At 38.6% G+C, this 21,524-nt stretch overlaps 1 protein-coding gene across 1 annotated transcript in view; it reads right to left on the bottom strand.

The window, feature by feature from the left end:
• pigg (phosphatidylinositol glycan anchor biosynthesis class G) overlaps window positions 1–21,247 on the bottom strand; it is a 66,628-nt gene extending 45,381 nt beyond the window's left edge. Inside the window, exons 1-6 of the mRNA XM_044363777.1 lie at window positions 20,820–21,247; window positions 20,515–20,720; window positions 13,629–13,838; window positions 12,591–12,779; window positions 7,160–7,298; window positions 2,790–3,002 (exon numbers count right to left, since the gene is read on the bottom strand). Of these exons, the coding sequence (XP_044219712.1) occupies window positions 2,790–3,002; window positions 7,160–7,298; window positions 12,591–12,779; window positions 13,629–13,838; window positions 20,515–20,720; window positions 20,820–20,973 (1,111 nt within the window). The 5' untranslated portion in view covers window positions 20,974–21,247. The remainder of the gene's footprint in view (window positions 1–2,789; window positions 3,003–7,159; window positions 7,299–12,590; window positions 12,780–13,628; window positions 13,839–20,514; window positions 20,721–20,819) is intronic.
• Window positions 21,248–21,524: the final 277 nt, after the last annotated feature.

The raw sequence follows: 21,524 nt of genomic DNA, 5'->3' as shown, positions 1-21,524 counted from the left end.
TGAATGTGAAAACAGCCTTCTAATGTCAAACTCTGCACATATATCATTCTGTACAGTGAAGCTCAAACATCCAACTGTAGGAACAAGAAGAAAAGCACATTTTTGAGTGGAGGGGAACTTTAAATTAAATGCCACATGTCTAACATATCTGCAAAACCAACCACTTTTCAAAGAGTTTTCCCTCAGCCTTCCCTTCCTTCTGTCTTGTTTAAAACGATAAGATAAATTACTGCAGACCGATCAAACATTAGCAATGGTAATTGCTGCCACTGGTGTATCAAATGTTTGTGAAAGTGAAGGACAGCAACAGAGAGACAGACGGAGAGGGAGACAGATAAGAGGCGTGAGGGAGAGGCTGCAAGATGGATAACTCTGACAAATAGTGTGACCCCGAGATATAAGCAGGGAGCAAAACACTGTGAGGATATGTGCATGCATTTGCACAAAGAGTGGGTAGCATTAATGTTCAAGAACAAACCAGAGTGTTTGTGAGTCTCCCATGTGGAGGTTTCACAGTTGTAAGGTCATTCATACAGGGACTTACAGAAATCAGTATACAGATTTGTAATACAGAGTTGACACTTAAACCCTGACGGAAGCAGAGTCTGCAGAGCAGCTTTGTTGAACTCATTCAGTTTCTGATGGTGCTGGTTTCAGTGAATTCCCCACTTCCTGTAAATGCATACTTAATTCATCTGCAACAACCCAAAACTACAAACATAATGCAAGCTGAAACATTTGGAAGGTTACTTACCGCAAGCAGATAAATACTTCTGTTTAGTCACCATGAGATAAAATATAACCTTGTGTTTGAATGGATTTATTCTCATCTGAGACAAGTTGAAATCTACATTTCTAAAATCCATATTTTTGCAAAGGACTGCTGTGTTAATGAGTGTATGATGAATCTTTTGAACTTGTAAGATGATTCTACCCTCATCTTAATAAGACTGCTGTAGGTTAAACGTTCCTAGAAGCTGCTTTGATGAAGCTGACAACATGGTGTGAATAATGAGGAGACTGACTTACTCTACTTACGGCACACCATCCTTAAGTCAACTTAAGCTTGTTCCATCTGTGCTTCTCCAATCACAACACTTACAGGTACAAATATGTCTTATTTATGTTATTGTTTTATTTGTATTACACTCACAGTGATCCTGTTAGTCTGACTTAGCATAATAAAGACCAGCCAGAGCATGTTTACACCTACATTTTATTTCTTTAAGTATTAACTGATGTTTAGCCACTTTGACCAGAAGCTTTGAACACAACAGTGACATATGTTGTGTACCTTGTCAAATTTAGCTCCTTTTAGCTCTGGTTTGGTCTCCACCAACTCCTAAGGGACATATCTGTTTTTTAGGTGTTAAATGTTTAAAAATGTTCACTAGCAAGTCGCCAATTTTGCCTGTGTGTTACTGGACAGGTTTATCAAAGCTTTTTCTGTGAAAACAGCTGCTGTCAACAGTCTGAAACCAACATGGATGAGAGCACTAAGACTGAGCTGTATGGTATAGATTGCAGACGATAAAAAAAAACAAAACAATAAGCTGAAAGACACTAAAATGCAGTTCTGAGGGGATCTGGAGAGTCAGGTAATAATTCTCTGTACATTTGACACTTTGAGCAACCCCCTTTCACATTAGACAGACTCATCTGATCTATTGCTAATAGAAAAATATTGATTAGTGCAGCTTTAAGAGTGATTAAGTTGAATGTGAGTATCAAGTGACAGACTTCTTGTTGCTCTGTTACGGTGCCAAGTACTGAGTAATAACCCTCTGTCACACATAGAACAAATTATTAGTGTCAGCTAATTAAATTTTGAAGCAAGGTGTGAAGGAAAAACATTTGGATTATGGAGCATGTGCTGGACATTATGTGTTAGTTTTGGCAGTTACAATTAGATGGCCCCATTAACTTCAATAGAGAAAAGGCTGGGGTTGAGTAATGTGGGCTGGCTCGCTTTGTATTGGGTGATCCTTCCAACTTCAATAGAGTTTGGACAGTCATTAGCCTGGGAATCGGATGAATCTGCTGAGCTCATGTTTTATTTGCTCTGGCAGATGCCTCTGGCCCCCCTCCCGTTTCCACCTGGCCTGGAACTGGACGGGCCAGTCACAACCATTTACCTAATATGGGGCAGGTTTGATATGATGAATGAAAGTCTGCAGGTCCAGGAGTTGTCTGTTGTTTGAGTTTGACTGTTGTCAATAAAGTTAAGAAAAAAGTCTACAGAGCACAACGCACCAGACTCATGAGATCAAACTGTCAAACTAGGCATTTCTGATCCAATATAAATCAATATTCTGTTACTGCATTGCCTATTTCCCACCTCAAATGTTTTCAGAAACATATTTTAGTGTACTGCTTAGTGGTAATTTGCTCTGATTGGTTGTAGGTGCGGTCTGGATTTGAAAAGTGACACGTCACATGTTTCGTGGCTCTGATTGGTTGTAGGTCTATCAAATAAATAAAAGTAACTGAGAGGTTCAAGACTAATACGCATTTGTGAATTAGTCTGGCGATGCTAGGCTAGATGGTCCTAGGGATGAAGAGAAAATTGCAGATTTTCATGTTAGGATGAATTATTCCTTAATCTGCACTCTTTTCTTACTATTTCTTTCGACAGTCACACTTCTGTGTGCATGAAAATAAGTAGCCACTGATAATATCATCAGCCAGGAAACTATAAAGCATAATGATGATATCCCTGTCAGAGAAGGTCCTGGCTTTCTGGGCTTCTAACAAGTCCAGAGGTTTGACACAGTGAATTTGTAACCTACCTCTCTTGTAGTCCGGCATGCTGTCTTTGAGCAGGCAGCTGAGCTGGTGGCCATTGAGATGCAGAAAGCGCAGCTGGTCTCGCAGTGAGGTTTCCTCCAGGACACCCGGGATGACGCGGCCCACGTTGTTTTGAGATATGGGCAGGCCGAGTCCCAGGGCCAGGGTCGGGGTGAGGTCGACTTGCTCCACTACTCCAGGTTTCTCCATTCCCACTGACAGGGAAAACAAACACACATGAATAACAGTGAGGATGTGATGCACCTGCAATACAAGATGGTGAATCAATTAAGTGCATTTCTCTTATTTTGGCAGTATATTTGTTTTGCTGTGTGGTTTTCTAACTTGTCACTTGTCAATCAGTGTATCTAGTACTGTGTACATATTTTCTGTTTATTACTGTAAAGGAATCAGTTTATCCTCAATGTATCGACTATCAGGTTCTTCTGTTTGCTCCAAAATACTGCAAAGTTAAAATGCACCATGATTTTTCCCTTATAAAAAAAAAAGAAATAAATAAAAATAAAAAAAAATCCAGCAGTGTCAAGACACAGAAAATGAAAAAGCTTTCAAGATCTGGCCAAATGCTGAATCACGATTGTGTCACATCAATCAGTGATAGCAGGTAGCAAAAAAAGTCACATTTTATTACTTCAAACTCTGAAGTAATTCACAGACAAAACGATTTACATGATGGACACAAGGAAACAGATCAATTCTCATACTATCTGTTGTGGAAGATATCTCCTCTCACACAATAAGAGGTTGTCTCAAAGAATTTCGCCACACTCATCAAGACAAATTTGGAAAAGGACATCTTCCTCCTAGAGTCATAAACCTGACAACAGTGAAAAATCCCACGTCTTTCTGCCATTTGGAAGTCAGTGATTATGTCGAGTGTATTTTACTGGGGCATAGCACTCTAATCACAGCAGCTACAGCATCTCATTGCTCCCCTCTTTCTCTTTTCCCTGAGGACAGTCAAACTGCGGTCACAGGAACATTACAAGAGCGTGTGGAGGATCGTCACAACGTTTTAACAGAGTCTACAGCCTCTCTCTACATTTGACTCTCACTAGGGCAAAGTGCTTTATTGACATCTTGTTTGTTGATTAGAATCCGTGCAATATTTATTCTGAATTCTAACATACAAAGCCTGAATCTCAGCAAAAAGCATCACAAATAACCCTCATAATTACTCTTGTATTAATGCCTGTGGGTATGACTGTGGGGAGGGCTGTCACAACATGCAAAACAACCAAAACTAACACAAAAAATGAATGAAATCATTATCATAAGAAATGTGGTTTTCGTTTTTCAAAGCTTGCCTCTTGTCAAAAGTGAGCAGACATTTTTTATGTTAACGCTTGGCTTCCCGTAGAGAGCGTTCACAAACACAAACACAGTGTGGGAGTCATTTCCCAAATTGCCTGTCTGTGAGTGAATTTTTCAGGTTGCAATAATGAACTATACTAGTGTATAATATATCCAAAAATGAGTTGAAATGTGTCTTTTATCTGTTACAGATCAATACATGTGTGGGGAAGTGAGACAGCTGCAGACTAAAGGCTGGGACAAACCCCTGAGCTATGAGCTAATTTGGTAATTGGACACAATGAAATAAGCCGGGGAATTATCCATTTTATATTAAAAGGAGACGGATTTGCAACAAGACAAGAAGCTTTATGTATTAAGCCCATAGCTATTCAGGATAATGCCATAAATCTACAAAGTATATCAAGCTTGTTTAAATCTGTTACTCAGCAATAAATGTCTAAAAATGTTTACGTTGTGATTTTTGTTGCAGCAATTACACTAATAAGTAAAGTTGATGGAGCCTTCTTTTTAAAGTGGAATATTTTCACACCACCCTGGAGACAATCTGTGAGTTTTATCAAACATGAATCCCATATTAACTGTGTGTAAAATCACACATTATTATTTTATGATGTTGTTCCCTACAAGCCAAGAAGTGTCTTGCTTGCTAAACCACTGACCACATGCCTACACTGTTATATCCATCCAAACCTGTTTAGAACAACTAAATCTACTTTGTATCGTTTGGCTTACACAGAACAGAGCGACTCACATTCTGGGAGAACAGATGTGTCATAACTCAGTTAAAAGGTTACACACGCTGAATGCTGATTCATAGATGAGAGGGCTGCGCATTACAGTATCTAGCTCCCTAATGTTATCTCTGAACCATAAACAAGACTGATCGCTTTCACAGCCATTTTTAAACTCCTATAATGACTGTACAGAGTCACGTATTTTCGGCTTGGAGATTACGCTGGAGAGAAGCTGGCACAACAGAAATCTGCTAACATGTTCTCAACAGAAAATAGCACAGTTACCCCCGGTGTTTGTTAGGATGAGCTTTAAATTGATGCTGGCACATGAATGAAATGTATATAAGGTGCTTTACCTCGCTTCATTAATAACTCTCTCACGTCAGGAGGCCGAAATTGTGTCCATCAATGTATCAAAAACATTCTTGCATCAGTCACTGATATGGTTGCACCACTGTTGCAGTGGTTTCTGAGGCTGGGAAGTTATCACCTTATCTATTCTCTGTTATTGGCTTTCCTTTGTTTTAACTGCAGCGCCTTATATCATGGGCTCTTAAATAAACCAAGAAAAGGAAAAAGGATATATAGTGAGGAAAACAACCACTGTATTGCTTCTTATGTCTTCACTGCCTAATTAAAGTGGCATTTCCTCTCAGGGTCCTCCCAGCAATGTCGACAAAATGTTGTGCCAATTTGCAGTAAGAGGGCTTTGAATGCATCGCTCTCCCAATGATGCATTCAGATTAAAGAGTAAAGCTCAGGTAGTGAGCCAGTAATGAACTCTGATCCAATTCACCTCAGCACTGCAGCACGTTCTAATGAAAACAACAGGCAGTGGAGCTTTCTAATGACCCGCCATTCTCACTATGTTAAAAATAACCAGTTATGCAGATGAGGCCACTGATTACACTCAGAATTGGATTCTGAAAGTGTGGTGTAAGGATGAAGTTTTTGTCATGTATTGTTGTTGTATATGGACAAAATAAAACCTGGTGTTGGACTTAAAGACCTTTCATACACACTCTTTCAACTGGCTTCTTAACATGAGTCATCCAACATAAACACACAAATTAGAAGTTAGTTTTGGTTGAATCACACTCAAATTTTGTGTTTATCTTTTTTTCTCCATGCTTTTGTCACTGCATTGAATTGGGCGGGGCTCAGTTGGAAAAAGGTGATGTCATGTACTGCCATGCACCAATCAGGACATAGCAATATCTGTGGGGATTGCAGGCCACTGTTCAATCAAACCTGATCAAACCATGACTACATAATCCTGATGAAGCACATTAGCTGAGTTTTTGATTGTTAAACTCTTAATAAATAAAAACAAAGGATGTTTTTTTAAAACATTTTCTTTGATTGTTGCTTATTTTGTCATGGATATTTATTCCAGACAAATGTAAGAGTTGAAACATGATTTTCAGGGGCTTTAATAATGGCCTAGTGTTCCTAATATTTTGCCCTCCTCATGTATGTTAACAGAGTGGGCAAAACATTAGGAACACCACTCAATATAATGCACTCCAGTACACCACAACCACCACCCACTATGACCTCAATAATAAACATAAAGTGGAATTATCACCTTTCTGAAAATGTCAGCAAAGACTGAAAATGTATGAGCTTCGTAAATGTAGAATTTATGGCAGAGCTGTTGTATTGGATTGCACTGAGTGTATATTTCATTGAGGAGAACACAAAATTTTGCATGTATCTCCTCCCTCTTCTGTGATCTCTCAAACTTTAGAAGTTAAGAGGATAAAGTCCAACTGGTAGGCAAGTCATCCAAGCTGTTGTAACCACAGGAGGCACAGAGTGCTAGCAAAACCATGAATTCTGTAGCAACAACTCAACTGAACTGTAAATGATTAATTAACATGAATGGTCTATAAATAAAAAATCTATGCAAGAAAAGATCTCAAAAATAGACTTGGCTGAGAAAGAAGCAATTATCACGATCACACTTTCGCACTCCACCACATTCATCACTGCAATATAAAGTTCTGCTCAGGAGTTTCTATTTGCACTCTTTGAAGATGAAACTGTTCGTCACACTGAAACTAATATATACATGTATGAGCATGGAAGAAAACGTCTATTTACAAGTTTAGTTTGTCTGATTCATAATTTTTAGTCATGAACAAACCACATCCTCTGTAGCAGGGTGGGTAACCGGAAGGTCTAATAAAAATACAACATGACTACACACTTGTTTGTTGGTCCATATGTGAACAGAGTGCAGTTGTGAAGGCCCTAAGCCTCCTTAAACAACAGCAACGACTAAGTAATCAGTTTACCTTTCCTCTTAAAGGCCGGGCTTATGAGCACCAGGGGTGTATTGACTTCTGGCTCTGAGGAGCCTCCGTGGCTGCCGGTCTCTGACATGCCGTGGTCTCCACACAGCACCAGCAGGTAGGGCAAGGATCCCTCTGCCTCCTGAGAGATGCAAACACCAAGGTTAATGGACTCCCACTGTATGTGCTGATCCAAGAGGGCGAACCTCAAAGCTCTGAGCTGTGAATAATTTAAGCCTTGCACCAAATGCTCCCCGTGTCAGCAGCCATAATGAAGAAAAAACACAAACAAATCCAGTTTGGAGAAACAGACTAATAGCATAAAGTGACAGCTGCTGCGGGTAATAGATTCCTTCACCAGATATTTTTGATGTTATTATGCAGAAGACATTTTAATAGATGCAGAAAAGGAAGGTATTGAATTATTACTTTTGAAAAGGAAGTCATGACAAACACTTCCTGGCATAGTTTCACTCCTAGACTTGAAAAAAAAGTAGTGTAAAGGCAGCAAACAAACACAGGATGAATCGTTTGTTGACAGACTTTGATCAAGCTCGGTCTCTTCTCTAAGTGATTCCCTTTCAACTAGACTCACGAGAACCTGCCACTGATGGTAAATTCGACAGGGATGCCTTTTGAGTAATGGCAGTGTGCTGATCTAAATACACGAATACAGATGTTAACAAAACAAAAGCCAAATCATACCGCACATTATAATACTCTCAAAAGACTCTTCAGTTTCAGAGTTGTACGTAAAGCGAAAAAAAAAAAATCAGAGACCAAAGACTAAGTCATTCATTCATTTATTATTAAAGATTGAAAATTGTACTCAATCAGATTAATAGAAAGCCTGAAAGACAGAAAAGGCGACGATTGCTGAACTGCTGAGATAAATTCTGTCTTTGTGTTTGAGAAGTCAGATAAAATATTTCATTTAAGATGACTTTATCCAAACAGACATGTGGAAAAGGCCACTGACAGCGTAAATGTTTATTTTTCAGCTGGAGCTACAGTAATGCATCAGACTTCTTTTCAAAACTGTGTCATTGTGCTCAGCTGACCCATTATATTTGTCACTCACTCGGCACAGAAGGAGCAAAAGACTACCCTCTGTCCCAGATTTTACCTCTTGGATGCTTGTTATAAATGGCACTGGACACAAGGGACCCAGAAAACACCTCGAGACCAGTACTAAAAACCAATGAGCCCCACACTGAGTGAGCCTCTTTTCTGTTTAGGATGAGTCAGAGTTTACTCTTGTTCGTCAGGATGAAAGCACTGAGCGAGCCTCTTCTGACAGATTTTTTTTCCACACTTCATAAGAAGCCTTTTTTTTTTTTTTTTTCAAATGAATACACAAGGTACCATGTTGAATCAGATGGTAGTTCATGTTCTCCATGAACAAGCCAGAAAAACCCCCCCCAAAAAAACAGCTAAATGGAGTATTTTTACTCTGCAACCGCTATTCTATAAATCAGAGTCTCTCACCCCGGGGTACAGTACTTCTGTGGTTGCCAGGGGATTTAGGTTTATTGACAACACTCTGACATATTATAAAATACAACATATCAGACTTTGTCGGGGATAGAACAATAAAGTCCTGGACTTATTTCCCGTGTTGTCTCTGGTCTTTTCACAGTGGAATGTGGAAAGTTCAACTAATTAACTCTAAACTCAACTATAACTATACACATTTTAATTTGAGAAAAACACAATCCACATATTTGTGTTAAGGAGGAAAATAAACAGCCAAATAGGATTACAAATTGGTGTGATGTTAATCTTTAAAGTTAGAATAACCATAAACTGCCCATCAACCTAATTCCACCTGACTTAGTATGAATCCTCCATTCAATGGAAAGAAACTGCATAAAAATTTTACAGTGGTACAATCCTCTAACCCAGGTCGTAGAGGTTGCAAAACAAGCCCATTCAATGGAGCGCATCTGCCAAAGCTTGCCAAAGAGAAATCAGCCTTAAAAAATGGCTGACATTCCTTTCATTCTCAGTGGAAAATACAATATTTTAAGACAGTTTCGGCATTAAAATGCATTTTGATAACAATTCTAGCGAGAAATGTGCATTTAACTTTCATCGTTCAGCGAATGTATATGTTGATTTAGTTCATCAGTTATTATGAAGATATTTTCAGGCCTTCTATCGTTGCTATGGTGGTTGCTATGAATGCTGCTATTGCTGAAACCACGTATTTGCATATTGATTGAATCATTGTCTTTGTGTTGTGTAGTTATCTGAGTTGTTATGGTTTTTGTGTTATTTTATGTAACTGTTTGATGATATGAACAAAAAAAAAATGTAGATTTTAGAGCATCGCAGGGATGAATTGAATTTGAAATCCAGAATTTGAAGCTTTGTGATTGGCTGACCGGAGGACCTGTCGGGAAGAATTTTCCTCACTGTCACTGTGTTAACGTTTTCTTTTAATGATATCTTTAACATTTCTCCACACAAAAACATGAAAGTGTCCCTGATAACTCAACGATACGATAGGTTAATGTTAAAGCCAACAGTTTTAATTATTTCTACTTCGATTCTGAGAAATAAACTTTCTTGGCAGTGGGGGCACGTCAAGACAACAAAGGTAGGGAACATTAAGGTAACATAACAACATAAGTACTTTCAGCTCTTCTGTTAGAACAGAATAATATATGAAAGAAGCAAAAATGAAAATTGAAATAGAGATATAACAATACAAACATACGCAACAATGAATCTCCATTCCATTTCACTCTTTTATGAAATAAACGGCTCAGATTATACGTTTGCTCTGCAGGTCAAGTTTAAGAAGTTTTGCACTTCAAACAGTGAAAGCAGTGGCCCAACCTTCAAATCTGAAATATCCAGAAGAGAAGATTGAGGCCATGCACTCTGCATTAACATAAAGGTCTGACAGAGGTCTTAATGACCAAGAGGTCCTGCTTTCCAATCATGTTTTAATGGAGAGTGTTGCGTCTGTCCGTTCCGCAGGTAGAGCATGTCTCTGCCCCTAATATCAGCTTGCTGAAATAAGCTACTCGCATCACATTACAAAGAGAACTTTGAAGGCTGTCATTTGGATGCTACCCTGCTTTTCTCCTCTGCTGTGCTTCAGAAGGAGCCGTCATTCCTTTTAGTACTTCGAGATGCAGCGGCGAACAACAGCCAGCTTACGCGAGCAGTCAAACACCCCTGAAATGATGAGATTACACCCCGACATGTTAAGAGAACGTGCTGATCAGAGAAAACACGGTTGTTTTTGTGGAAGCTTCTAAGATATCCTGCGGGACCTCTCCAGGCTGTGTCTATATTTAGGTCACACCGCTGACGTCGAAAAGAACAGCCGAAGCTTTCATTAATGTGACTGAAGTGAGACTTTCAAACACATTTCATTCAAAGAACTCACTGACACCGCCACTGCCCACAACACACAGATGTCGCCATGAGCCTGGAGAGACGGGATGTAACAAGACAGGATTAACAAGTTTGGGGATGTGGTGAAATGTTGCATCAACATTTCCAGAAATGCCCTTTACTCTATCTTTTGCAAAGAGCGTGTCAAGTTTACAAGGATACGCGCACGTGGCTTCTGTTCTCTCTCGGCCATTTCAGAGATACAGAGGGATGAGGAGGAAGGGGATTGTAGGCTTGTGTAGACATGACTTGACAATCTAAATGCGAGCTATACAGCTGAATAACAGCGAGACATTGCCCATTAACAACACACACACGGCGCAAAGACAATATGCATGCACAGCTGTCAGAGAGCAGAGAGAAAACAAGGCCACGAGACCCGCACACTGATCACAGACAAAATTAAAGATAACAGAAAAGCTTAACAGTTTATTAAATCTCTGGGGCTGCTGCAACAGATAACATAATAACTGCTGGAAACTAACAGTTTATCTGTGTAATTAAATGACCGCCCAAAAACCTGCTAATGCTAAATAATTCCCAGATAACATCACATTACTATATTAACCATTGATCATTACTTCATAAGGGACATGGCCCATTTCATTCATGTTGTTACTATGGTATATAATGACATTTACAACTATTATAGTACCCTTTAAGACCCTTAAAAATGAAAAAAAAAAAAAAGATGTTTAAATACAGCTATTCAAAATCCAAAGTGTAATGCTGGGCTTAATGAATTTCAATAAAGAGAAACAGATGTTGACAAGCAACAATTACATCACGCAGCTGCCCAGCTACTGAGAGCAAATCAGTCCAATTAACCTGAATTGAAAATCAGAAGCCAAGACAGTATCTCCAAATACTGTGAAAGCTGTATGTGTTTCATTTGAATTTCATGTATTTCCATTGGAGACAATTCAGGAATTATTTTGAGTAGACACCAACTTTTGAGAATATCTGCCTTTTTGTAAATATTATGTATTACATACATACATAATAATTAATAAAACATGTTAATGTGATGTTAAAGCTGCATTTACCGTTTTTTGGTAACTTGGGGACTCAAGAATCTGAACATCTCACATATTTCAGATATTACAACCATATAATGTTGATATGTAGAGCTGCAACTACTAATTGACAATTACACATTATTAGTTAATGTGCTCATTTACTTCTTCATTAATTTTCATCATTTGGTCAATTAAATGTCAGGAAATAGTGTAAGACAAAGAAAGCACTCACATTTAAGAAGCTGGGACTAAAAAACATTTGGCATTTTGCTTGAAATATGACTCAGTACGATTATTCAGTTATCAAAATAGTTGCCATGATTTTTCTGTCAATCAAATAAGAGATTAAGCTGTTGATGTGGCTAACATAACATGTTAGCAAACAGTTGCCTATTTACACATCCAGCAGACACAGAATAACATTAACATTCATTTAGACTCGTGTTTCTGGCTACTTGACGACTTTAAGTCCAATATTTACTGTCCTTCAAGCTCTCTTTTGATCTTCACCAACTCTGCAGGGAAATATCTGGCTCTTTAGCTGCTAAATGCTCCATGATAATAACAGCTAGTTGCCAACTTCGTCTGTCTGCTGCTTGATGCTGGGAAGGTAGTGTACAGTGGGATTATTAAGAGCTTTTTTGCTCTCTTTCAAAAAAAAAACTGTCTGCAACTGCTGATGACGAGGTTAGTGAGAATAGTGAGAACACTGAAAATGAAACAAAACAGTTATGTTGCAGTGTGTAAAACCAAAACAATGAGCTGAAAGACACTAAAATGCTTCACATAGCTGAGGAGAAAAGCAGAGTCGGGTGATAATCTGTGGGTTTGTCACTGCAAGAAACCTCTTTCCTTGCCACTTTTGCAAGATAAACTTTCGCAAAAGATTTCACACCATAAAAAAAAATCTAAGAAAATAAATGATGAAATTCTATAATAAATAAATATGCAGATGATGTGAGTTTTTAAGCAACATCATGTGTACGAACAGATTAAGAAATTACCTTTGGAATAAGGGCACTGTGGATCTTCTTCAGGATGTCGTCCATCTCCAGCAGTTTGGGCTGGATGAGTGAACTGTGGGGTCCACTGATATGACCGATGTGGTCGAGGCCCAGGTAGTGGAGGATCAGAATGTCCCAGTCATCTCTCTTAAGGGTGCTGTCCAAGTGACGGGTCACGTTGTTGTCAACCTGGATGAGACAGGATGCATTTAAGTTACACATTTAAGTGATGTACAGGATTTCAACTGGCAATCAGTTCAGATTAGGACTGATGTGAAATAAACTTTACCCAAAGCTGAGTCGACTGATTGACTGATTATCATCAAGCAAATGTATTTGGCAGATATTTACCTTCATCTCACATTTCAGGTAAACAGCTTTGAGATCAGTACCAGCAATAGTCTAGTGTACAGAGGAACAGATTGCAAAGTGTCCCACAGTGTATTTGTAGCTACGGCATACAGAGCTAATTGATGAGCATTTTTTCTGTGATCTCAGTTCTGTGCCTTCCTGGTTAATCAGCCGCCTTCATTTCTTAAATTGCAGATGGCCTTGTAGATAATGCAGCAACTGAATCATTTCCAGACATACATGTATAGCATATTACACAGAGTAGAGACATATAACCACTCCTATATTAATAATTACTACATTATGTTAAGTATTTTCCTTTCTTTTCAACACTTCATACCTGTACAATGTCCAGAAATTACTTATTCAGTTTTTATATATATGTATATTTATTTATAGAGCTGTCTTTTTTATATATACTGTTTTTTATCTGTGTTTTTAACGGTACCATGTTCGTAATTTCGTTCTGCTTTACATCACTGATGTTTTTGCTGAATGACAATAAAAGGATCTTGAATCTTGTATTTGCTGTATGTGTTTGGTTAGTTTACTACACTTTAATGCATAACAACAGCAGTCTACACAAACTTGAGGAACCTGAATGCTTTAATCCTTTATTGACATTAGCAGAAAATACATAACTCAAATCTTTTATACTTAATTTCAGGCTTTTAGACTCATACATACCTCAGTGTAGTCAGATACGAAGAAGGAGGTTGTACCATCGTACTCCATGAAATGTTTGGGGAATAGGCGAACCCAGGTATCATCTCCGTAGAAGACTATCTTCTTCCCTGCTGTTTTGGCCTGCCAAATGAGGTTGTCTTCCAGCAGTGCAGGAGAATTTAGGTTCATTACCACATCAATGAAGCCTGGGATACTGCCAGTGGTAAGAGCCTGGGGAGGGATATGTTTCTGTCATTGTCCTTTGAACAATAATTGTCTTTTAATGGTGTTATACAACCTTACAGTTTCATCATATTAATCCAGCTAATTAAGACTTGTCCTACAGTGCAGCTTCTAAAAGAAACTGTTTTTATGTATCATGTATTGTGGAAAAACAAAAAGATAGAAAATTCATCAATGGCTTTTTCATCAGATGAGGCGCTTCACTGATCTTGCATCGGAAACCGAACTAATTCCCACGTCCCTAAATCATTCTTCCTGCTACAAATGAAAACCGAGAGCTAAATCAGGTAGATAGATGATATTTATGAAGTACAGTTTCTACTGATTTCATCATGGAATCCGAAATAAAAACAACACTGGCCTCCATTTGACTGACAAGGAAAACACAGCCTATTTTGGCAGTCAGGAGAGAGTCTGGTGCATCGTCGAGGGGGAAGTACAAAGGCCTTGTCTTCATGCACTGAAGGAGACATGAGATTGCAGATGCTGGCAGGAAACACTGTTATTTAAACCCACTATGAGCTGCCTGGAGCACAGCCTGAGATCCTTTGGGACGTTCAGAAATCCAAGCTAACATCAAAAGTGACCAGCCTTTCTGGTCTGAGGGTCCAGGTGTTGGAGAAACCTGCCCAGGGAGCTGAGCTGGCAAATTCAAAGTCATCTTTTAAACCACTTGTTAAAACACTGTAATATTTATGTTACTGTTGACATACCTGTCCTCAAAGAATCCTGTTTTTCAGTTCACATTCGGGTGTTTTGTTCATCTTATTGGTTTTTATATATTAAGTGTTCTTTGTGTTTGTAAAGCACTTTGTAGCAGTCTGTGCGTGGTTACTGTGTGAGCAGCACTTGAGCTGTTCTATAGTGACTCTCTGGCTACTTCCACAGACACAAGAGAAAAACAGCAATAAACTTAAGATGCCATACACCCACAAAGAAGGTAGAAAAGCTTCAAGAACTGTCACAAGGCACAAACATTTCATTATTCGCTATCACATCTTCAATATACCTAGACCCATTATGTTTTTATCAACTTGATACACGGGAACAAAGCTCTCTTCTGCCGCTTTGATATTTGTGTCTCCCAGTTAACAATGACAATCTAATAAAAATACTCTCCGACAGAATAAAGTCTGAAGCGTTTCAGTTTTGTCAATTGATTCGCAGGTACTGAAATATTTAAAAAAAAAAAATGCTCCAACTAGAATGTGAAGTTGAAATTTTGAGCTCCATCTTGTGAGCTTTGTTCCTGAGCTCAATTATTTACCACTTCCTTCCTTGCAATTGTTTTGCTCCTGCCGCTGCAGATGCCTGTTTTCAGGAAGAGATGGATGGTTCTGCATCAAAAGCAGTCGTCTCTTTCTGCCAGATCAGTCTCACTGAGGTCTCCAGTCTATTAATAGAGAAAATCTGACTAATGAAATCAACTGGTTCAAAGGGAAATGAGAGAAAATTTTAAATATACGGACTAAAATAAACTGAAAGATAAAAAACGTGATGATAAAAATTACTATAAAGGAAAACATCAGCTCTCTGAGAAAAAAGTTCACAAAAAAGGAAAATCTTAAAATCTCTCCAGATGCCCAAAAAAAAAAAAACAACAAAAAAAAAAACTATTGAGATGCTGCCCGAATGAATCAGTGACTCATCAACATACTAATTACTGGCCCACAGTATGTGTCTAGGCTCGCAATGTGCCACTGCTTAAATGTCAAATACAATATCAGTGGGGTACACAGACACTCTCTGGCTCAGTGATGAAAACTTGTAAAGGTGCCAAAACCCAGACGGAAGAGGCTGTGAATTGGAGCCTGGCAAAAGATTCTCCAGCTTCCTTTTCAGTACTTATTTTGGATGACTATTGAATTAAAAAAAAAAAGACTTTTAAATCTGCTCCGGCTTCATTACCAGATAATACCTATGGAGGTAAAACAGTGGACCAATTATGCACGTGGTTTACGTCACATGACCTGGGTAGATACTCGTCTTTCAGACACCCACAGTGTGTTGCTGCTGCTGCTATGATGAACTGAATTCATTGTCCGAATCCAGCACCTCAGTAATGTCTCCTGACTGCTGCGCCAGTCCGACAGTGAGGCTCAACTGCCCACATGTGAATACAGGACTGGGGAGGAAAATCAACTAGTTTTCTCATCCTGACGTGTTTAGAAAGACCAGCTAAATTGTAGCCATTAACTTTAGAGGGGGGAGACTCTGGGGTAGCATTTCTGGTATAACAACTGTTTGCTGCTTGGCCCACAATAATAAAAAAATAATACACACAGGTGCGATACTAAAACCTGACTACCGGCATGCATGTATCTAATAAGATATCCAGCTGTGCTGCATACTTGTAACTTTATTAGATTCAGTGGAAGGAGTGTTGGGTCTAATGTGTGTGTAAATGAATGGCCGTGCCACTGAGAGATTATGATTTAGGTTAGTTGGCTGTGTCATACCAGTTAATTGGGTGCAATGCAGTGATAGTGGGCAGTAAATGGCAACTGGTGTGTACTGCCACCTACTGGCGTATCACCAAATACCAATGCCGTGATAAAACACTTTAACCTCAATACCTCTGATATTGTTAAAGCTCTGTGGATAACACAATGTCACAACAACTTCACACAAGAACTTAATAACTTATGTATGGTTACCTCAGGTGAAACAACGCGTCGTCTCAAAGCCACGATGGTACTGTATGCTTGTTTTTGTGATGCACCAGCTGCAGTGTGACAGTGTGCCAAAAACTGAGAGGATGTCTTGGGATTTCATTACAGTGAGCTCTCATGTGCAGTCTCTCAAAAAATAATTCTCTACAGTACTTCAAAAAATAATTACCACTCATCCAATATTTTATTTTGAGGTTTGTCAACAGATGAGGAAAAATAGAAAGCAGTGTGGTCACGACATCAGGGCTGAATCTACTGGAAGTGCCCGGCCCTCTCAAATGTGATTAACTATCCTTTTTGAAGGGCTTACAGATGTACTTGTATGTTCCCATCAGCTCTGTAAATCCAACATATACATTTCTGGGCAGTTGAGGAAGTGTCATTTTCAATTTCTCCTCTCCTCCTTTTTGTCCTTATACTGTACTGTTCCCGTCTGCTGCAACATAAACTCTCTGCTCCTGTGCCTCTAAATTATAAGATTTAATTTTGATTCTCTTCTCTTATCAATTTCATTCTGCACACTCCTGCCTTCTCTGCTCCCATCAGCAAATCTTTCACATCCAGGGCTGTTTTTTTTTTTTCTCCCCCCAAGATGCCTTGAAGCCTTTTCTCTCCACTCACTGCATCCTTCTCTAAACCCTCGGATTATAACGGAACATCTGTCTCCCTGCAAGTCCACCTCAATCCCTCTCAGCTCATCCCTCCTCCAGATCACTGATGTGCTCTGTTTCATGACAACCAACATCAACTTTTCACTGACGTGACAGTTCATTCTGTTCGGGAAAGATTTCCTCCGTCCATTTACAGCTACAACAAGTTTGTTTCTTATGACTTTTAATGTACACACATTACAGTAATTCTCATTATGCACCACATTTTATATTACAGTCATTTGGATGCTTTTGTCCAAAGTGTATTCAAACTCTGTAGGAGCAAAGGCTAGAAAAAAGTGTTTTTTTGTAAAATAATTATTTGTAGAAAATCAACTTGATGAGTTGATCAACAGTAAATCAATCATTAGATGTTAGTTGTATATTGTACAGAAACAATTTGTCAATTAATTGATTTGTCAGTGGGCTTCAAATTACTTGGCAACTATTTATTATTTTAATAATTTTTCAGGCAAAAATGCCAAACATTTGTTTGTTCCAGCTCCATCAAAAGTGAGGATTGATGATTTTTTTTGTCATATATGATGGTAAACAGAATATCTTTGTCTTTTGGATAGTTGGTTGGATTAAAAAAAAACAATTTAATACATCATCATATTAGCATTTGTCAATATTTTCTGATATTTTATAGACCAAACAATTAATTGAGAAAATAATCTGCAGATTAAAACATAGTGAAGATAATCATTAACTGAAGTCGTAGTTGTGGTCTGATAATGGGAATTTGTCATTACTGTTGACATTTTATAGCTTAAATCATTAACACATTAATTTTAGAAAATCAATACACTTCACACCAACACAGTTTCCTCACCGCTCATCAACCAACTCATGCTCTTTGCTGCCCTCGCTGACCTGAGCACTGCTGAGTTTGCAGTCTCACAGCTGCTACACTCCTACACTACCTGTCTGAGCACATTTATCAGACATCACTGAGCAGGATTCTGTCCACACTGTCTATCCTCAGCAGCTGGGTTCTCCAGAGCTGAGTTTTGGCTCTAGTCTTCTTCCGTCTTTACAGTGTCAGCACATCCCTGTTCCTCCCACCACTGCTAAAGCATAAATGCTGGCTTTTGTTCTGCTCTCTGACACTCAGACTCCATATTCTGCTTTACCTGACAACTTCAGTTAGATGCCCTCCAACTGCCTCAGCACTGCACAGCACCCACATGGCCAAGACTGAGCTGCTCTTTGTTCTGGAAGATCATTAACTTTGCAAAATCTCTCCAACACCATTGACAACAGCGTGCTGATTCTTTCCTGGTCTGCCCACAAACTTTCTGTGTTTCAGCACAACCAACTGTCATGCAATACGCACATGACATGACTGCAGTTCTCTGCTGGCTCTGCTCCCAAAATACTCTCATAAGCACGTCACACCATCCAAATGTGACAACTCACCGTGTTTTCACCCTTTCCTAATTCTGCCATGACACCCTATTTTCACTTACAAGCTGATAACTTAGCAGCTATTTCATACAGGGATGGACCGATCCGACTTTTTCAGTCCCGATACTGATACCTGGGCTTTGGGTATTGGCCGATACCGAGCACTGATCACATACCAGTGTTTAATTAATAAGCTGTTTGCCTCACTGTGAGGAAGAGACTGGGATCATTCTTTTAGGTGTAAAGCAACATCAGGCTTGACTTAAACATTGCTTTCCTATCTTTGTAAAACAAAATGTAACAAATAAATACACAGATGTGACAATATGTGTCATATTAATTACTAAAATATACACTAAAAGTGTGAATGATAAAAAAAGAAACACAATAAATATGGATCTGTTTGACATATGGCTGCAACTAACAAATAGTAACATTATTGATTTATAGTATCTGTCATATATTTTTCTGATTTTAGAAAATAGTTTAAAATACCCTAACAAATGTCCCATACACAGAGGAGAGGAATGTGGGAAACCTATTGCTGGTTTTGTCTGACTAACAGTGTAAAACTCAAAGATATTCAATTTGCAGTAACAGAGAAAAGCAGCAAATCTTCACTTTTGAGAAGCTGAAAGCAGTGAATGTTTAGCATTTTTGCTTAATGATTGATCGATAATTTTGTCAATTAATTTTCTGTCGATTGACTAAAGAATTAACTGAACAATCGTTTTAGCAGTAGTTCCAAATACCAATAATTGCTGAAAAACACATTTTTTAGGGTAATAATACCATCTAGGTTTTTAGTTGAGTATGAATCTGTATATTTAGATTTGTTCACATGTTAATCTAGAGTTTATTCCAGTCCAGTTAAATAAATCAGTTCAATTTGAATTTTTATTACCCAAAAGGTGAAATTTGTCTTGCAGCCAGGCACTGAACACCACTAGCAGTGGTTTCAGCCCTGAGAGTGCTTTGAATTAAACAACACATCAGCAGTCGATGTCTTCAACCTTCAGTTTGATAGAGGTTCCTCCCTGACCAAAGCAAGGTTTCAAAGTTAATCGTTCAATTAAGGATGAAATATATATCAAGGTTCCCCAAACCCTAACCATTCACAGGTTGAGACGATGAGTTTACCTTCCCTTAGAGAGCTGCAAACTCCCCCTAAAAAGTTAAATAGCATTGTGTCCATTTTAATCTACAGGGCTGATTCAGATGTGTGTGTAACATTTAATCAGTGTATTTTAGGCATTAAAATTATATTTAAAGATACTTATTAGAACAAAATACTGGTCATTCACATCTTTTTTAATCTAAAAACAATAACTGGTACAATGTTGTTTATTTGGATCTTAAGTGGTTGGCTCACTGAAAGGGTTTATCCAGCTCACCAGCCCAAAACAAGGACTTCTGGTGGACTGATGCTGAGTCGGATGATACATTACACATTATATTAATGTAAAATCTATAATTTTATATTTACACATCTGTGATCTTTGATCTAACAAGGTGTGTTACATTAACACAAATTTTACTATTATTTTTATTAATTGCACACTGCATATAGGAAAGTTTAATCTAAATAAACTCTGTGTTTAAACCACTGTGAAGAGTGTGTGTATTTCAATCTGTGGGGTGAATTTGTGGAATGGTCTGGATGTGGAGCTAAAGCAAAGTACGAACATAAATCAGTTCAAGAACATATTCAAAAAATATATTTTTAAGAGGTAAACGGATGAGGAAGGTTTGTGTTGACTGTTTAAGTTTTATTTTATTGACACCAGGTGGATATTTGACTATTTTATGATACTTTTATGCACCACAACATCACCAAGGCAAATTCCTGGTTTATGGAAACCTATTTGGCAATAAACCTGATTCTGACTCTGATACATGGTGGGACAGGCTTGACAGCTCAGGTCATCTCACCTTGATCCGGGGCATGGTGACTGTGGGAGCTCTTGCCTTTGCCACAAAGCTCAGCGATGAGCTTCTTTCCACCAGATGTCTGGTGTAGGGCATATACATGCGACCATTGGGTCCAAACACAAAGTCCTCCCGCAGGGCATCCACTAACATGATCACCACTCTTTTAAAGAGGGGATGGGGGAGGCGCGAGGAGTTGTGGGAGCCCCCTGTAACATAAGCAAGTATTTAATGAGCTGTAATAGATGTCAGTAAACAGATACTCGCACAGAAACGCAGGTGAGAGCCGGGTGATGCTGTGAACTCACCTGTCAGAGGCTCCGCTGGCAGGTCGGACAGCTTGCTCTGGGATGACAGAGAAGACTTGACAGGAACAGGGAAAAATCCCCGCAGGAAGAGGCTTATCCCAATAACTTCAAATATTAAAATAAACGAGGCAAACACAGACGAGCGTACTTTCATTTTGCTGGTTGACGGACACTTTAAGGAGCGAATAACTTAGTAATATAACTTGCTACCGTAGCTAGCGACAAACACAACGCTTCCTACATAGTTTACCCAAATACAGGAGAATATAGAAAACCAAAACATCCCATTTCAGATGGGAGCACTGCCAGATAACACATTACAAAGCCCCATGTCACAGTGTTTCATTTGCTGCCTTTATGATATGAATTCGTAGCCGCAATTAAGAATAAAAACACTAATACTAGTTAGCGATGTAACCGCTTCCGCATTAATAACACTGAACTACGGGTATAACGTAGAATCAAACATAACCAAAACGCGTTTTCCCCCCACAATGTTGTGTTATAAGATCCCCTCCAGACATGTTTTAAAACGTAAATATGGAATACTCTACCATGAATATAATGTGTCTGATATGGTTATTCCAGGAAAAGACAAAACAGTTATGTTGTTAAAATCATCAAAATGGCATCTCCTCCTTCTCAATTCAATTCAATGGACTTTATTGCCAAATATTTTGACAATCAAATAATCATTTTAGTCAT

The sequence above is a fragment of the Thunnus albacares genome, chromosome 10 (genome assembly GCF_914725855.1).
Source record: "Thunnus albacares chromosome 10, fThuAlb1.1, whole genome shotgun sequence".
Taxonomy (NCBI): domain Eukaryota; kingdom Metazoa; phylum Chordata; class Actinopteri; order Scombriformes; family Scombridae; genus Thunnus; species Thunnus albacares.
This window is presented reverse-complemented; position numbering and strand designations above follow the sequence as displayed.